We start from the raw sequence: 18,964 nt of genomic DNA on the forward strand, positions 1-18,964 counted from the left end.
GCACCCGCAGACAATCCTGGACGAGCTGGTGGAAACTGCTGCCAAATTCATCCAGAGCACTCCTCCCTCGCCAGTTTCCAAACAATTCAGAGTGTGTGTTTGGGAGAGTGTGGATCCTGCAGGTCAAGCACTCCCTTTCTGCAGGGCATGCTCTGTGTTTTCCGGTGGGTGTAATGGAGGAAAATGGAGCTTGATTTAAAGTGAAACCTCACTCCTCCTTAAATGGAGAAAGGAGGTGACGCCAAAACCCACGAGGCTCAGTGAGGTCGTTAGCGCCGAGTCATTCGCAGGGAGGTCGAGGGAGAGGGCGGGAAGGGACGCGCTGGAACGCAAATTACTTCCTGAGGTCACACAGGGGTCAGCGTTGTGCAATTAATTCAGAACTGCAGCAAGAGACAGTCCCAGGGGCCAAGAAAACACGTTCATACTGACGGCTACAGAGTGTGTGTGGGTGTGTGTGTGGGGACTGATTCTGAAAACAGGAATCATTAATCTAACGGAGTGGGATGAAATGTGACGGCCTTCGAGGGAAATTCCTGTGTTTTAACCCTTCTGTTAAAACACATACAGGGGTTTAAATAACGAGAGTGTGCAGAAAGTTTAAGAATTGCCTGATCGATTGCTTTAGGCTGCAGCAGTGAAACAGGTTGTAATGGCTGCAACGCAAATCTTAAAGACAAATGGATCAGATCATATCATGTTTAAGTTCTCATTTCAGTCCCTGACAGCCTCAGATTGTTGTTCTCAGTGTTTGATATCTTTACAGAGCGGATCCCTGCAGAGAGAGACCTTTCTGTTGGAGAGTAGGCTGATGAAACATCTCTCTCTTAAGAGCCTCCCGACTCTACCGACACAGGTAGAAATCTCACCCCACAGAAAGATGGAGTTGCTCTTCTAGTTCTGGTTAATCGGGGACTTTGTTTTTTTGAAAAGTTACTTTTGATGCCACAATATTTTTATAAACACACAACAACTGATGGATGGAGTGTAACCAGCAACTCCCATGTTGTTCCGATGGCTTTGATGAAAAAAAGGTGTCTGATTTGTGGACACGGAGATTTTCCTCTTAGAAACTGAATTTCTGAATACAAAGCATTCAAATTAAGGTATTTACCTTCAGATCATGGGAGTTGCTAGTCTACTTCTGCCCCTGTTGGTTAGTTTAGTCGTGTTGTGGTGTGCATCTGAACATTGTGTTCGATATAAGCTATTTAAAAAGCACTAAATACCTCTAATTACTAGGGATGGGCAATGATTTTTGGAATATTCGTTCACTTTGTAAAAATAAACTTGCTTTTGCTTTCAGTCCCCAGAGTGCATCTTGAAATGGGTAAAAAGAGTTTTAGACACGCTGCTCCTGCAGCCTGGAACCTTTTGCAGGAGAGCCTGGGCTTGAGTGAGCTTGTCTCTTTAAATGTTTTTAAAAGCAGACTGAAGGCTCTTGAGGAAGATGTTTCAGTTTGTAGATGCTTTGACTGATGACTTTTGTTCTGAAACCCATGATATGTTGTAGTGTTTTAGAATTATGTGTTGTTTGTCTGTAACTTTTCTGGAATGTGCCGCTGTTGATCTTGGCCAGGACAAACTTGAAAAAGAGATATTTAATCTCAATGTGGATTTCTCCTGGTTAAATAAAATAAAACAAAAAATAATAAAATAATAAAATTGGTGGACCAACAACTCATGTGGTCTGCAAAGTAAACATACTGTTTTTCAAAGGAGTCTGGTAAAGGAGTTTGATTTGATTTTTGATGTTTGATACACTAAATCAGGAAGTCCCAATTTTTTTAGCCCAAGCCCCCAAAAAATAACGGTGCCAGAAACTGAGGTGGTTAAAATGTTACAGCCGCACAGGAGAACTAATCGGACAAATTAAAAAGGTTCATGTTTGCACTGTAGCTTCTAGCTGGTCTGATGTGTTCACTGTGCAGCTGTAAATTAAACATGACATTTTTTTAAATGCATGGATTGCACTTCAGTTTTTGTAGATGTTTTTAAAATTATAAAATATGCAATTCTAAGTAATTCAAAATGTTCATTGTTTTTTGGAAGGCATGTCACGACCCACAATTTGGGAACCACTGCACTAAATAACAGTTTTGAGCATAAATGCAATTCCAACGATGACCACTGGGTGAAACCTAGCCTCACACAGGACTTCCACAGCTGGAGTCATGTGACTGAGGTTCTCCCGCAGTAATCACTGAATCAAGGATTCTCCTCCTCCTCTCGTCCTCCATGTTGTTTTTCTGGTCCTTTGAAAACCTCTGACCTGTTGACTCCAGGCCTGGCTCCGCTCATTATGACAGTTTGTTGTTGGAGTTAAGTGAAATACGATCTGGTGATAACACAGAATGTTTCATTCTGAAAATTAACCAGATTTTTTCATTTTGTTTTGGTGCCTGACTTCCTGTCCGCTATGACGGATCGGACACGGACCAGACACGGAACAGACACCGACTGGACACGGATCCGATGGAATTTGGCCTTTATGCTGTGCATTAGGTCACAGCTTCAGGTGTGTGAATACAAGCCATCAGCTTTCTGACCATGTGGGCGTGGAGAAGGATTACAGGACATTAATGCATGGACTGGAGATAATGGATTGTTGTATCACAGTGAATCTCAGGCAGTGAACATTGATTTTGATGCCCACGCTGTTCACACATCTGAAACCCGTCCGCTGTTCGCCCCTCTTTGAGACTTTTAGACAGTACTGGTTTAGTCACGACTCTGCAGGAATCCTCTCTGTAATGATGTGCGACATCAGAGGAACTTTACCAAAAGCAACTCCAAAAGTTTTGAACCTTTCGGTGATTTAGATTATAAAATATGTGAAAATAAAAACAGGACAACGGTTTAAAATACCAGAATCTAAAACATCTCTTCAAACCATTCACACACTTCCTTCTCTGTCTCCCTCTGTCTCACACACATGCTATAAAAACATTATGGGCTGCGTGATGGCTCTCACAGGTGCGATTAACATTTAAACACAAACCATCACACACTTCTGCACCACCCTGCTGCTTTCATAAAGTCATAAAGACAGAATATCTTTCCACGGGGACTCCACAAAGGAGGTGCTTTCACAGCTCCGGGCTCCGCATGAGCCAACACATCATCTCAGACATATTATGAGCAGAAAAGAGAAGTCTGAGAATAAAACTTCATCTGTTTTGTCAAGTTTAATTTCAATCAGAGCCGAGTGTTTCAGAATTTGACACCACCGGACCTCATGTAGGAGTGAGGTCCATAACAGAATCTGAAATTGAACACACTGAGCGCTCTTACAGAAGATGGCCTGAGGAGGGAAACATCAAGGTGAAGGTCAGATTAAACGCCCACGCTGTAGCTGTTGTTGAGACTGGCTCTTAGAGTCCAGCTTGGCTTATAAATTACATTTTTTGACCTGTTGCACTGTTATCCAGCAAACTGACTGCACAGCTACTTCAGCAGTATGAACCTGAAACAGAAACTGATGCTCTTGTGATGTTCTTGTAATTAACTGGTCTTATGTTTGCTGAAATAACAACATCATAATGCAGATTAGTAAAAAAGGCAAAAGTCAAGCATTGTCAGGTCTGTCCTCGAGAGGAGAAGAAAACTACTTTTACAATGTTTTTTTGATGAATGGAGGTCTATGAAAGAGGATTAGAGACACTGATGTTTTTTTTAGCTCTGACCTTCTTCACGGAATGTTCCATTTGTTCTCAGAATTCTGACATCGTGTTCCAGAATTCTGGAATTCTGTCTTTGATGTCAGAATTCTAAGAACACTTGCTGTTGCTCTCCGAACAGACTTTCTTCTGCTGACACCTGATTGGTGGATACTACTCAGACTACAGACAGAGACCAGAACCCTTCTCAGAGTAAATCTGGACCCTGAGATCCAGATTCAACATGTTTCTGAATCAGAATCTGTAATTACAGGTTAGTTGTAGCTGAAAGTAAAAAGCTTTGTCAGGTCTGTCCTCAAGAGGAGAAGAAAACTACTTTTATAATGTTTGTTTGTTGAATGGAGGAGGGATCCATCATTTCTGATGATGCGTTCCAGGAAGTCAGGAAATCTAAACGCTGATTGTCTTTAGTGACACAGTGTCAAGCAGATTTGTGTCTTAGTGTAAATGTTTGATCTAGAACAGATTGTTAGCTGCTCTTCATGCAGATATCTGTTTATAGAGAGAAAGAAATCCTCCTCACATTAACAACCATGGGAGCTGGGTGTCACTACGCTGTGTGTTCCTCCTGCTTTTGCTCTCCATACATATATATAAGTGTTTGTTGCCATTATCATAGGTGCACTTGAATTTGTGTGTTGCTCTTAGAGCGGATTTAATAAATTAAACAGAAGAAGTCAGAAGAGAATTAATTAATTAATTAATTAATTAATTATATTCTCAAAAATTCAGACAAATAAAAAATAAACACACTTTCTAAATTATTAAAGGAGACTCTGTATAAAACAAAAAAATAAAGATTGTCTTGTGAGCATTTTGCACTCATTAATATTGTAAATTAACATTTTGCTCATTCCTCTATTGCACAGTTTGATGCTCATTGATATTACTGCATGTTGTTTTTGCTCTGAAGCCGTCAGCTTTTACTCATAAAATATAAACTCAGGGAAAGATTCTCTTGAAATGTTCTGATTCTACTCGTACATTCAGACTCTCTCCCGCTCTGCTGAAGCTCTGATGGATGAATAGAAATGATTGTGAATATTTTGACTTCTCTGAGTGAAATGCTCACATGCATGATGGAGTGGTAGCTCCGTCTTCTCTGAGAAAGTTTCTAAAAACCTTCAGAATAACTGGAGAGGAAAGCAGCAGCAGCAGCAACACCTGGCAGCTTCAGTGTGACTAAATGATATTCTTCTGCCAAAAAACATTCAGTTTGAGGAATGTTTTTCTCTCCAGCATGACAGCACAGCTCAATAAAGATTCCTCCAGCACAATATCATCTGAAATGTTAGATGGAGATAAGCAGAGAGGCATTATGGGAAACAGAAATAAGAGTTCAAAGCACTCTGAGGGAGCGGGAGGTGCAACAAAAAGAGCAGGTGTTGATTGAGAGAGTGGAACACACACACACACACACACACACACACACACACACACACACACACACACACACACACACACACACACACACACACACACACACACACACACACACACACACACACTTTTCACAGAGCCAGGTCTGTCTCCACGGTAACAGCAGGTGTATGAGAGGATATAAAGTAATATGAAGGATGCATTTATGTGTTTGTGCAGGTTTATATCTTTTGCCCTCTTACTTTGCTGTGTGCACAGTAAATGCAATATTCAGTTTCCAGTGACCGCTGAAGTCAATAAAGACACCTGAGCGTGCAGCACAACGAGGAAACTTCTTCATCAGTTTTAACTCTCGCAGGAACAGACAGGATTCTAACATTAAACTGTGTTTCTAGGTGTTTTTAACACCCAGAGACGAACTGCTCTGACCTTTAATGGAGAGCTAATGAAGAGTTCCTGTGGGATCTGAGAGCATGCTGATTAACAGCTCCTTAAAAACACACTGTACTCTTTAGTGGGACATTCAGAAGACTCATTATATTGAATAAACCAAAGAAGGAGCTGATAATACTCCAACATCACAGACAGGTCTTAACCATCAGAGTTCTTAAACGGAGAGTACTGAGGTAAAGTTTCACAAAGTGAGGAGACTTCAGCTGCTTCAAACTTTATACAGTCATAGTGTCCTTACGGAAAAATATCTAGGAGATTTAGGACAGGTAACAAAAAGTCATCATACCCCCCCTGCCCCCAGACCTAAAGAAGTGGTCACACACACTCTATTTCCTGACTCAAAAAGTCATCATACACCCCCTTACATCCCGACCGCGAAAAAAGTTGTCATTCTGCCCCTTCCTTCCAGACCAAAAATAAGAAGTCATACCCCCCCCTTACGCTCACACCTTCAAAAAGTCATCATACCCCCTCTTACGTCCAGAACCGAAAAAAGTCGTCATTTCCCACGGATGTCCACAATCGAAAAAGTCATCATACCCCCCTCACTTCCTGACTCAAAATAGTGGTCATACCCTCCCTTACGTCCAGAACCAGAATTAAGTCGTCATTCTCAACCCTACGTCCACTCCCAAAAAAAGTTGTGATATTCCCTTCTTTATGTCCCGACTTTGAAGAAAGTTTTCATATTCACCCCTTAGGTCCAGAACTTGTACAGAACTCTTTCATTTACTTAATACTCATCTGCACACATTAAGATGTTGTCGTTGCTCCACCTCAGACTAAATGGAAAGAGTCAAATTTATAGGCCGTTAAAAGTGACGGCAGCTTTCCTGATGTAACCCAGAGGTTTCTCTCTGAAACATGTTCCCTCCGGAGTGTTACCAGCTCTTACATTCACTCCCTCTGCTCGCATTAGGTAATGCATGACGAAATACAAACAGACAAGCACACGGAGGCAACAGGAGGTCATGTGAGACGCAGACTTAACTTCCTGTTCTCACCTGCAAAGAGAAGACGCAGTGCAGGCAGAGAGCCAGCATCACCACGGCCAGCAGCACCGTTGCAACGCTACGAACGTCACCCAGCGACTCCACCAGGGGGATGCTTCCCACCTGCCAGTCATAACATAGCACGACAGGGGCCAGCAGCAGCCAGGCGTTGAAGGAGAGCAGGTATGAGTAGGTCAGGATCCTGCAGAGAGGAGGGAGGAAGAGGAGGGGAGATAAATGTGAGGCAGATAGAGATTAAACTGAGGAGGGAAGAAAAATATCCTTCAACTGTCAAACACAATCAGAGCTGGAATCCGTCTCTATAATCACTCTGTTTATCTCAATATTAAAATGTTTGGGAGTTTAGCTGAGGAGGTTGTCCAAGGTGGAATATTGATTGGGAGTATTTTTCTAACGTGACATTTAGAGTCCAATAAAACGAGCCGGTGCAAAGTCACAGAGTGCACTGAATGCTAAAACCGTGCAGCCGCTGATTTAGCTTCTGCTGTGTTTGCTCTGCTGTCGACATCCTTTTCTTCCCCCGGCTCTCTGCATCCCTCTCAGCGGGTTCGAGACCTGCAGGGCAGTCTGAAGTATTGATCTGTTGGCGGTACGGCAGCTTTTTGCTTCAGTTAAAATGGTCGGTGCAGGGTCATAGAGAGAGAGGGGCACACGGGCGAGTCTGGGAAACAGAGCTGAAGGAGTCAGCAATGAAACGAAACTAAGACTAAAGCAGACTGGAGAAAAACAAAGCAGAACGCTGTGTGGAGAAACATAAGGTGCATTTCGACCAAGAGTTCCGGGGTCTTTTAGTCCCCAGAACTACTTTACCCTGAACTAAAAGGTTCCTGTGCCCCCATTGTTGTCTGCGTTTCGACCGCGGTCCCGGGTAGATTGTGCAAATCAGGCCAGTGACGTATGGAGGAAAAAAAAGTAAAAGCACTACACCACCAGACCAGTAGAGGGCAGTAAAACAAAGACGAATGCCATTCATCACAGATGACCCCATAGAAGCAGACGGACAGGCAGGTATCATTGGGCCTCATTCACTTACAGTGCATACGCATGAATACGTGCTTAAACTGTGCGTACGCACGTTTGAAGCACAAATCTGGGATTCATCAATATATTCTTACTTGAATTTGTTCTTACACTACGAACAAATTTAGAACTTCCTCAGACTATTTTTGATGATTTTTTTATTACAATGGGTAAGATGCTCTATTTTAGACAACTTAAAAAAAAAATTCTGGAAGACATCTCACGGCCCCCTATTTGTGTCTTGCGACCCCCCAGGGGGTCCCGACCCCCACTTTGGGAACCCCTGCTCTAAGAAACAGATGGCTAGTTGGTGAGCATATATTTTTGTATTATTTAGATTAAGACTCTAGTCCTTATATGGATGAATTGGGGCATGGTAGTATGCTGATTGCAGGTCGCTGGCACGTGCCTCTCAATTTAGAATGATTCTGATTCACTAATAAACGAACGGTGGTGGGAACAAAATTGGCTGGTACGCACAAGTCATGAATCCTACAGTGATTTTGCACAAGCACTTATTTTATGCGCAGAGTAAGAAGATTTCTACGCATTTATTAGTAAATGAGGCCCATTATGAGCAACACAGCAGTTAGCTTGTTAGCATGAAGAGACTCAGCTCGTGCTGTTTTAGATGGTGCTATATTTCATCACAGATGGATTCACTGAGAACACGTGACAGGAGATAAGCGCGAGTAGCAAAGACGTTTCAACACGGCTTTAAAATCCTTTTTAACTCAAAAGGCCGTGGCAGAGATCGGCGGTGTTTTGGTTTAAACAGCAACCCTGTTAACTGCAGACTTTCAGCCGGATGCATCCCTCATAAACGTCTTTAGACGATCATCAAATATCTGATGAGGATATTTTGAAATCTTAATAAAAACTAAACTAGTTTGCATTCCCAGGAACTCCCTCTGTGTTTCAACAGCTGTGTAAACTCCACAAACACTGACACGTTCAGCTGAAGGTCTCCAGTTTACAGGGTCAGTTTTAAAACCATAACACCAGGAGCGACACATTCGCGGTGGGCTCAGAGAAGACTACTGTTACAAGCTGCTAAATCAAGAGAATCACAGCTTCTTCTTTTGAAAAGTACACACATACAAAAAAGATAGAACAAAAAAAAACAAATGAAAGAAAGAGAAATCAAGTGAATCACAGATGTGTGTGATGTTATTGTGGCAGGGGCTTTTCAGTTAGGAGATGATCTACTCCTGAACTAAATAGACCCTGGGTCCACCGGTCAAAACCCACATAGTTCCGGGGTAAAAAAAGTTCCTCCGTTTGTAAAACGCTTATATATTCTCATGTTAAAGAAGCACCTGGAAAATAAAACTAACTGTAGGATTGGATACTTAATGCTCAAAGATTCTGCCTAATCGAGTCTGAGGGTATCTCCAGAACCTCCTCTGCTGTCATTATTTGTTTCTCATGAACAACTCCCGACTAATCCAAGCGCTGCTTTGAGTCGACCTTCCTTTCTGACTCTTACAAAATGAGCTCACACCACAAAAAGACACCGAGCTAAAGTCCTCATCGATTTGGAAAGAATCCTGAACAGGCCCGTGAAGACCCGCCGCAGGTGAGCAATTGATTTCCTCCAGGACGATCTGACCGTAGAAAGTCGACTTGGCTTCATCTGCTGATGGGACAGGAGAGTCGGAGGAGAGGAGGGGGCAAGGCCAAATCCCCCTCTGAACACGACAATGAAAACATGTCAGGAAGACAGAAAGAAGCTGGAGCAGCTCGTCTCTCTTCCTGATCACAGCGCCGTCTCCTTTTGTTCCAGACTTCTGTTCAGATTGGCTATTAAAGAGATGGACGGCTGCAGGGAGACAAAGTCTGAGGTACACACAAGCGTGGGTCAATGAGCGTACGAAAACTTGCAGAGGACTTGCAGAGGTTGTCTTTTGCTCACACACACACACACAAACACACATACACACACAGATAAGGCAGCCCTCTGAGATGGTGCTGACAGGCCGTTTAACATTCAGCTGAATGTTCTCCACCTGCCATCATCTGATGAGTCTGGGCCATAAATTCAATTCCCTTTTCCACACCCTGCCAGGCCCCTCTAACCGCAAATTATTACACACACACACAGACATGCACAGCTACACACACACATATGCACAGCTACACACACACCAGAGGAGAAACAGAAGGCAGAGCGAATGGAGTAGAGTGGGATCAGGGAGAAGAGAGAGAAAGAGAGAGAGAGAGAGAGAGAGAGAGAGAGAGAGAATAAGTCATTTGTCAGGTGGCGTTTGGGCGTTCTGCTCCCCTGAGTCTTGTCTGAAGGGAAGAGGAGCCATGGCTCGGGTGTGAAGCAGTGTTCTCAGCTGCTTGACGCCTCCACACACACCGTGACGGACGGACAACTTCTACAGATGCAGAATAAACCAAGTGAAGACTAAAGTCAGAGAGAAGATCTGCACACTGAGAGATCTCTGCAAATTTGCCATCTGACAAATTACTCACACCTGTCCATCAACTCAGCCTCGCCCCATGTATGCCTAATCATGAGTAACATGTACAGAAGCCATGGTGCAAAATTGACTGCATGTCGTCCCTCACTCTCTGCACCCCTAATTTTTTGTCTGTCCTAAGTCTGGCGTTTGTGTAGCTTCCTGCATTTACAAGATTTCCAGCAGACAGCTACACTGAGTCAGCGGCCATACATTTCATCTCCTCCGACGTCTTCTCTCTTTCCTCTTTGCAATAGTTTCAGCATGATCAACTGCAACTCCAACATAAAACACTCTGGTTCAAGTGCCATGGTTTCATGTGCCATGGTTTCATGTGCAAGATAAGCATAGACAAAGAACTAGCGATATGACTAAAACAGAAATCACACTGCCAACTAGTGTTCAGGGAGAGTATTGCAGAGCGACATAGACAATCCAAAGTACTAGTATGTGGTGCTCATGCTAGGATAAGCCACTGTGGCATAGCTACCGCAGTGTGAGTGCAGAAGTATAAACCAGTCTTTACGGTCCTATTCAATAAAGCCAAAAAAAGGCAGCCTCAAGTGGACACTTGAGGAACAGCAGTTTTTTTAAACTGCACTACCACATTGGCTTCATACTTAGCACTGGAGGTTGCTGCATGACCACTATCACAAACTGTGGATAACAATGCAGCTCCCTTACAGTAAAGCCAGATCATTCTGAGTTTCAGTATAGGTCATAAACCCCGCCTCCTCCATGTAAACAGATGGGACATGGGTCAAACTCTAGAATCCAAACACAGGTCAAATTAATGTTTGTCAAACATTGTTTCTGTCGTTATAGTTAGTTCTTATCATGCTGATTTATGTCACAGTGTTCATGTTTCTGACTAGTTTACTTTGAATTGGTTATTGATGATATAAAAAGAGGGATAAAGCAGGAAAGAGGGGAGGGGCTAATGAAATTTCCTTTTAGATCCAACTTTTCTTCAGATTTTTGTCATTTCTTTTGGAATTCTGAGATCAAAGGCAGAATTTTAGAATGTCTTCGAATGACACAGCAGAATTCGGAGAAAAAAAGGGTAGGACTTAAAAAAAGAATCAGTGGCCCAAACCCTCTTTCATATTAACGCCATGATGGACAGCTGTGTTGACCAATGAGGCTCCTGCAGCGCTTCAAACCCACACAAGAATCTTTGTCTAGGGGACTAGACCCACCTGAGGGAGCCACCATGCTTTAGCAACAAGGTGGTAAAGGTGAGTGGATTCGTTGTTTTTTGTCAGTTTGAGTTTTGTTCTGTTGGGAAAACTTTCTCCACAACTTTCTGACATTTTCATCATGAAACCTAAACTTTGAAAAGCTGAGTAAGCAAACCAGAAGTTCAACTGAATCCAAAAATAGTTGTCTGTCCCTCGTCTTATGTTCAGGCTGAGCAGAAAGGAAGAAGAAATGATACCATGAATTATGATTTGCTTTTAAAAGCTGTAAATGTCAGACAGTCAGGGACACGAGCAGGACAGAGGGAGTGAGAACACGCTGATGGACCGACTGTCGTACTGATGAGGAAACTCTGCCGGCTCTGCCAGACATCAGGGAGCAGAAATAATGAGCAGAGAAAATGAAGGCGAGGGAAGGACGGAGCGAGGGATATAAGAGCCCTGTGTAAATTTCCCAGGTGGCCGAGCGAGAGGAGCTATTTCTCTCTGCCGCCGTGCTAATGACAGATTATGTGCTGTCTCACTGATGACAACAAACATCGACACGGCTGAGTGAAGCGCAGGACCACGCTGCTGCCTGCCAGCACACAAAATCCTTTACACTAACTCCATATGATTGCATTATTCACCAACCCCCTTCTGAGGCCTATCAAACTAAACCACCTTTCTGCCTTCAAAAGAAGAGTCTGATTACAGCGAGGACGACTGAAGAAGAATTCATTACATCACTTTAACAGATCTAATCGATCAAATTTGAGTTGGACGTTAATCTACACTCGTGGCTTCATCAAGCTGAAATGCATAACATCACCGCTGGGCATGTTCTTATGATAAGCTATTAGGTGCTAGCATGAAATACAGCTACAACTAAAAGGAAATGCTGTTTATTGAGAGTCATTCATTAGTTATTGAAAGTTATTGGAAAGACAAATCATGGATTGTCTTATTTCACATTCAACGCCATCATTAGATTAAAATAAGTTATTGCTAAGGTTGTCAAAATATTCAATACTTCAATACTTTTCAGTACGACTTGCTTCAAAACTATAAAATCTGCCTAATTTTTTACCTTCAATAGCATCAAAAAGCACCAAATAAAACACACGTGAAATAATGTCATCAGAACTCTGCAATGCAAAGGCAAAAACACACTCATTGCAGTTTGCAAGGTGCATTTCCAAACAATAAATCCAGAAACAATGTGCAAAAACTTGAAGGAGAAAAGTCCATTACAGTTTCCTAAAACCATTTCTGGGTTTTACCCAAGCGGCAACCTCTGGTCTAAAAAGAGTCCAATGCGGAAGTGTTAAAAGCTGCAGTTCATCGAGGATCCGCTTGAGGCTGGCTCCGGAAGTACCTAAGTCACATACACATGAATGGGAAAAGCTGATCTTTACAGCAGAAATAAACATATTTACAGCCTGGTACAAAAGACGAGTGTAGTCTGGATAGCTCATTTCTCGATGTGCTCTCACTGGGCCTCATTCACTAATACATGCGTAGAAATGTTCTTACTCTGCGCATAAAATAAGGGCTTATGCAAAATCACGGTTGGATTCATGACTTGTGCGTACCAGCCAATTTTGTTCTCACCACCGTGCGTATATTAGTGAATCAGAATAATTCTAAATTGAGAGGCGCGTGCCCGCAACCTGCAATCAGCATACTACCACGCCCCAATTCATCCATATAAGGGCATCTGTTTGCTGCATCAAGACGCTGAATTTCACCTCGGCAGAAAGAGAGGTGATTGTTGCTGAGGTTGAGGCGAGAAAATCAACACTTTTCCGAAGCGTATATCAGCAGGAGTCACCATGACAAAAAAAGAATGAAGCCTGGGTGTCTTACTGAGGCTGTTACTGCTGTGTCTCCTGAGGTTCACACCGTGGCTCTAGTTAAGAAAAAATGGTTTGATATTAAGGTGGACGCAAAAAAAATACTAGCAGAACAGAAACGAAGGAAGGAAACTGGAGGAGGACAAGGACCACCTGATCTGACAGCTCAGGATTAAAGAATGCCTGCAATTATTGGAGACACCTACAACGACTCGCAAATGGAGTCATAAGCCAGGCCATATCTCATGTATAAACAACAACATTTTGGCATTAACAGGATAGAGACTTAAGCTAAATATAACATAAAATATATGCTCACCAACTAGCCATCCGTTTCTTAGGGCAGGGGTTCCCAAAGTGGGGGTCGAGACCCCTGGGGGGTTGCGAGAAACAAATGGGGGGTCGTGAGATGTCTTCCAGAATGTTTATTTTTAAAGTTGTCTAAAATAGTACATTTCACCCATTATAATAAAAAATATATTTTTATTTTACTTAAAGTAGTTTAAATGTGTCATGCATCTGGTTAAAAGAGTTTGTGTTTACGGTTTCTGAGAAAGTCAGTCGTCATCGTTTGTGCGTACACATGGTCTGAGGAAGTTCTGAATTTGTTCGTAGTGTAAGAACAAATTCAAGTAAGAATATATTGATGAATCCCAGATTTGTGCTTCAAACGTGTGTACGCACAGTTTAAGCACGTATTCGTGCGTACGCACTGTTAGTGAATGAGGCCCACTGTGAGGGGGGTGAATTTTTTTTTTAACAAGGCATTTTTGAAGATATTGAGATTACTAGTCTTCCCATGAGAGGCACAGCTGCCTGTGGGAACACTGCAGCTGTTGGCTAGGAGGCTCAAAGCCCGCCTCTTTACGTCACACTGGCTTGACAGAAGTAATATGGCTCCCGCCAACGATTTGCCTTAAAAACAGCTCTTCAGAAACAGATGGGTGACGTCACGGATACTACGTCCATATTTTATACAGTCTATGGTTTTACCACGGACCAACAAGCAAAACAAACCAGGAAAACAGCACCTCTCTTCGCTGTTAAATATTAAAAATGTTACAGAGAGTGTGTGTGTTTGTGACACTTACCTGGTGAGCAGGTGAGGTGAAAAGGAGGCGGGGTTATCCTGCTCAGAGAAGAGAGGCATGGATCCTCCCATCAGCCACAGTCTGACCGTCATGATGATCACCACCTAAACGATGGAGGAGGAAAAACATGTCAGTAAACATGTTACCTGCTCCTCTAAAAGGTAAAAGGACATACATACACACTTATGGATGAAGACAAAGTAATGGAGTGAGTGTTGCATGCAGCTGAAAGGACAGAACAGCAGGAGGATGACCATGTGATTAGTGATTTCAAAGTCTGATTTTTAGCTGTTTTAAGGTCAACATGCAACTCCAAAATGATTGCAACCACATATTATCTATGCACGTCTCTGCAAGGTCAAAGAACCAGAGTGACAAGTGGACAGCAGTTTTTATAGAGATACTCACAAAGGCCGAGATAAGGCAGGCTCGTTTGATGAGGGGGCTGCAGATGTGGAGGAGGTCCCTGAGTCTGGAGCTGGACAGGTGGCTGAGGGACAAACAGAAACACAGACAGACAGTCAGACTTCATCTGTGGGTTAAAGTCAGCAGTGCAAACACAATTCTTCACGTCTGGTTGTCAAACATTGTTGAATCTTTGTAACCACAAACACCAATATCTGCACAAAGACCGTTGACAGGTTTTGAACTCTCTTTCTCGCTTCTCTCTCAGCTATTTCTGTCACTTTCTGTTGGTGCAACCTCGTGCAATAACCCAAGAATCCTTCATAACCAGTATCTAGCTGCACCAAGCTACAGACACGACTCCTGTCAAAGGTTCAGATGTCTCATCGGGAGTCAACATAGAAGTATAAACCAGTCTTTTCTGCCCTTTGAATAAAGCTGAAAAAAGCCCCCCTAAATATAAAAAATAAAAAAACTTTGTAGTTCCTAATTTTACTGTAAGATCATCTTAATATGGTTTTTAACAGGGCAGCCTCAATTGGACACTTGAGGAAGCGCATTTTTTTTTGCACTTCCACATTGGCTTCATATTTCAACTATCGCCTGGCCACGATCCCAAACTGTACAAAACAATGGATGACACAACTCCCTCACAGTAAAGCCAAAACAATTGGAGCTGCAGTATACGTCATAAGCCCCGCCTCCTCCGTGAAAAGAGATCGGACATGGGTCAATGTCTAACATCCAAATACTGTTGTTGACTTTTCTCCTGATTTTTCAGATCGAAGTCGGAATTCTTCTTTGATTCTAGAACTCTGCCTTTGATCTTTGAATTCTGCCTGTGATCTTAGACTTCTGCCTTAGATTTTTGAACTTTTTAATTCTAGAATTCTGCCTTAGATTTTTGAACTTTTTGATTCTAGAATTCTGCCTTAGATTTTTTAACTCTGCCATTGATTCTAGAATTCTGCCTTTGATTCTAAAACTCTGCCTTTGATTCTAGAACTCTGCCTTTAGGTCTAGAATTCTACCTTTGATCTTCAAATTCTGTCTTTGATTCTAGAATTCTGCCTTTGATTCTAGAACTATGTCTTTGTGTCTAGAATTCTACCTTTGATTCTAGAATTCTTCCTTGATTCTAGAACTCTGCCTTTGATTCTAGAATTGTCTTTAATTCTAGAACTCTGCCTTTGATCTTAGAAATAAGACTAAGAATTTGATGAGTGAGTCTCTGTGCTTTGCCTTAGTTCAGCTGTGTGATTGTATTGATGCATAGCCAGAGCAACACTAAGACATGCTATAAACTTAAAACCAAAGCATAAAAATCGACCTCTCTGTGTTTGTAAGATTGTTTTTATGAAAGTGCAGTTATTTAAAAAGTTAAAACTTATCATCAGACCAGATGATTAAAACCAATTTAATTGCACTTTATAATTTTTCATGCAAAAAAAAATAGCTTGTTCCAATGCAAGTATTTCTTGTTTCATTTCAATCATAATATTTTTACTGGGAGCTGATTATCTTTAGCGGTAGCTTCTCAACTGGTAAAAAACACTAAATAAATCAGTTTTAAAGTGAATACCAGTCTATCAAACTACTGGCAGGCTTCAGAGGCTACAAGCTGAGCTAGCAACAACGTTGGCCCATTTATAGTCACAAAAATCCTTCAGTAGGTTAAATATCATTCAACAACAGCAGCGAGAAGTGTCAGGACTAACATGCTGCAGAGGGAAAACATGAGAGTCATGAATATTGTCAGGGGAGTTTGGCGTGGGACTGAACCAAAAACTAAACAGCAGTCAACAAGGCTTTTAATTAACTGCCAAATCTTATGTTCTTACAGGACTCAGCATCTCTTGAAGCCTTACTTCGGTCTCAACTCTGAGCAGCCGAGCCTGATGAAGTAAAATCCAAGCGTGCACGTCAGTTAAAAACTTGACAAGGTCACCCTCCATACACTCATATATGTATCGATCCAAACCCCTAACCATGGTCACTTTACGCTCCCCCTCTGCCCCTCGTGGCCCTGTGTTTAAGACTGAGGTGGAGACTAAAGACGCAGCTCTGAGTACCGTTAAAAGGCAGGAGGAGAATAAGATGAGAGGGATGCAAAGAGGCAGATAGGTAGTGAAAGCAAAGCATGGAGAATCCATTCAACAGCCCTTCACTTTGAGATGTTCCCGTGTGCAAAGCTTTCAAAGCTTCACACAGACGAGATCTCGCAGGAATTCTGTCGGTCTCACACTCCGTCTCTGCTGTTTCATCTCTGCTTTTGCTCCCCACTCCCCCTTTTCCCCTTTTTCTATATTTGTCTTTGACAAAGTCTTTGCTCTTCTGTTCTGCTGAGGTTTGCAGCGCCAGGAGACAGAATGACAAAGAGGAGTCAGAGTCTGCCGACGCTGCGTTAAGAACGACTGTGAAAGAGTTTGTTCCTAAAAAAGAGAGGTAGTCCCCCCGCTGATTATGAGCAAAGTTGTTTCCAGAAAAGCAAGGAGAACCTGATACTTTTAATGGACTTAACGCTCAAACAAAGAGGCCATCACTTCAGGAGAATCACTGAAGAGACATTTTAAAGCTCATAGGGAGTACAGGTAAGAGCAATGAACATCTACTACCTGTGCCAGTTACAGAGGAAGAGAGGAAAACATGGAGGAATTAAAAGTTACACCTTGCTACCTTACCTCCCGTCATTATTCTTACCGATAATTCTCCTTTGATCAAAATAATATCTAACGATGGGGCTGATTAGAGTTGCACACAAAAAACATGAGAAATCAAACACTTACACTAATTGGTTTTTAGGACTGAAGATTTGGGGAACATCAGAAAACAAAAACATTTCAAATTTCAAGAAACGATGGCGATACTATGAGGATAAAGTCAGGACCACTCTCGTAGAAAATCATTCATTAATTGCAATAAGTTATATCTGGTAGTATGGCTCTGTTCTTGGAGCTCCCAGCCTTCCATGTGCATACATGGAATGCCAAAGCCCAAGGCGGGGAGAGCACACCTCCCCTCCCTGTCATATGCATACATAAAAAGCCAATGCAGGGAGAGCAGCAGCAAAGACGCCAGGGCTACAGAACAGAGCGAGCATCAGTGACGATACATATGACACTGGTAAAATCAGACACAGCAGGAAGGTGGAGCTGGGGCGGAGGAGGGCTGAGCTGTCAGCTGATGTTCTGTAGGCTGAGCTTGACTTGGCTTAATTTTAACAAGAATAAGAAATGGAGTTAAAAAAGTCATACATTTAAAAGAATACAGTTGTGATATCACAAGTTTATTAATTTATGAGGATAGAATTGTAATAATGCAAAACAATGTCAAATATTTACAAGTATAAAGTTAAAGTAATTTTTTTTAAGCACATTGTTGTTGTTGTTGGTGGTGGTGGTGGTGGTGGTGTTGAAGTTGGTGTTGTTGGTGGTGGTGGTGGTGTTGAAGTTGGTGTTGTTGTTGGTGGTGGTGGTGGTGGTGGTGGTTGTTTTAGTCTCTGGTTGGTTTGTATTTTATTTTGAAGGGGAGAATGAGGAAGCTTCCCCTTAAAGCTTATAAAGTATGTCGCTTCACCTTCGTGAGGAAATTATCATGACATGTTCTGGCCATGATAAACATAAATCTGATAGCATGACAGCTCTTGCATCAACATAAAACATGACTTGGGAAGACCAAATTAATGCTGATATGCAGATTTTCAGGTCTGTATTAATCAGATAAAACTTAAACCATTAATTCTTGACTGCAGTGATATTCCTGTTTTCTTTGCAACTGGACGTCATACCTGAAACACTCGATTCTGTAACAGCTAGCATTCTGCTAACACCTCCAGACTACCTGCTTCATAACAGTGCATTAAAATGATTCTCAGCACTATTTGACATTTCACGCTTCTGTTTTGATTTATTAAAAGTTTCCATGAAAACACTTAAAAGTCCACGCTGATGAAACGGATTTTGTGGCGTCTCAAAACTCCAGAGGGAATCCCTGCGCTGCGCTCGCCGCCTGAATGAAACATTTGCAGTGTTTTTAATAGAAAGAACACATTTAATCACGTATAACCGCCCCCTCTAACAGGTGTACCGCTTTAATAACGTGCTGCAGAGCTGAAACTGATGAGAGCCATGTGCTGCCTGACAGAAGCTGTTACACAAATGCCACTTTCGCAGGGTTGGATGATTAAAAATCTCCCTCCCTGAGGCTCCAAATGCAAAGCAACACTCTGCCTCCTTAGAAAGAAAAAACTGGGATGGAGAAACGCTGAGAAGATTGGTTTCACGCTTTAAGTAAAAGAATGAGAGAGAGAGAGAGAGAGAGAGAGAGGAGGGGGGGGGAGGGGGGCGGACAGACAGATGTTGTTGGTGTCTTCAGACCCGGGCCTCAAGTTCTCTCACAGGATCATGGGAAAGACGACTCT

The 18,964-nt window shown here is 42.3% G+C and overlaps 1 protein-coding gene across 1 annotated transcript in view; it reads right to left on the reverse strand.

Annotated features, from left to right (window-relative positions):
* The window catches only part of tmtc1 (transmembrane O-mannosyltransferase targeting cadherins 1), a 113,785-nt gene that overhangs the window by 34,941 nt on the left and 59,880 nt on the right, over nt 1–18,964 (reverse strand). The window contains exons 5-7 of the mRNA XM_034673877.1: nt 14,548–14,629; nt 14,140–14,243; nt 6,518–6,707 (exon numbers count right to left, since the gene is read on the reverse strand). Of these exons, the coding sequence (XP_034529768.1) occupies nt 6,518–6,707; nt 14,140–14,243; nt 14,548–14,629 (376 nt within the window). The remainder of the gene's footprint in view (nt 1–6,517; nt 6,708–14,139; nt 14,244–14,547; nt 14,630–18,964) is intronic.

This window comes from Notolabrus celidotus, chromosome 21 (genome assembly GCF_009762535.1).
Source record: "Notolabrus celidotus isolate fNotCel1 chromosome 21, fNotCel1.pri, whole genome shotgun sequence".
Taxonomy (NCBI): Eukaryota; Metazoa; Chordata; class Actinopteri; order Labriformes; family Labridae; genus Notolabrus; species Notolabrus celidotus.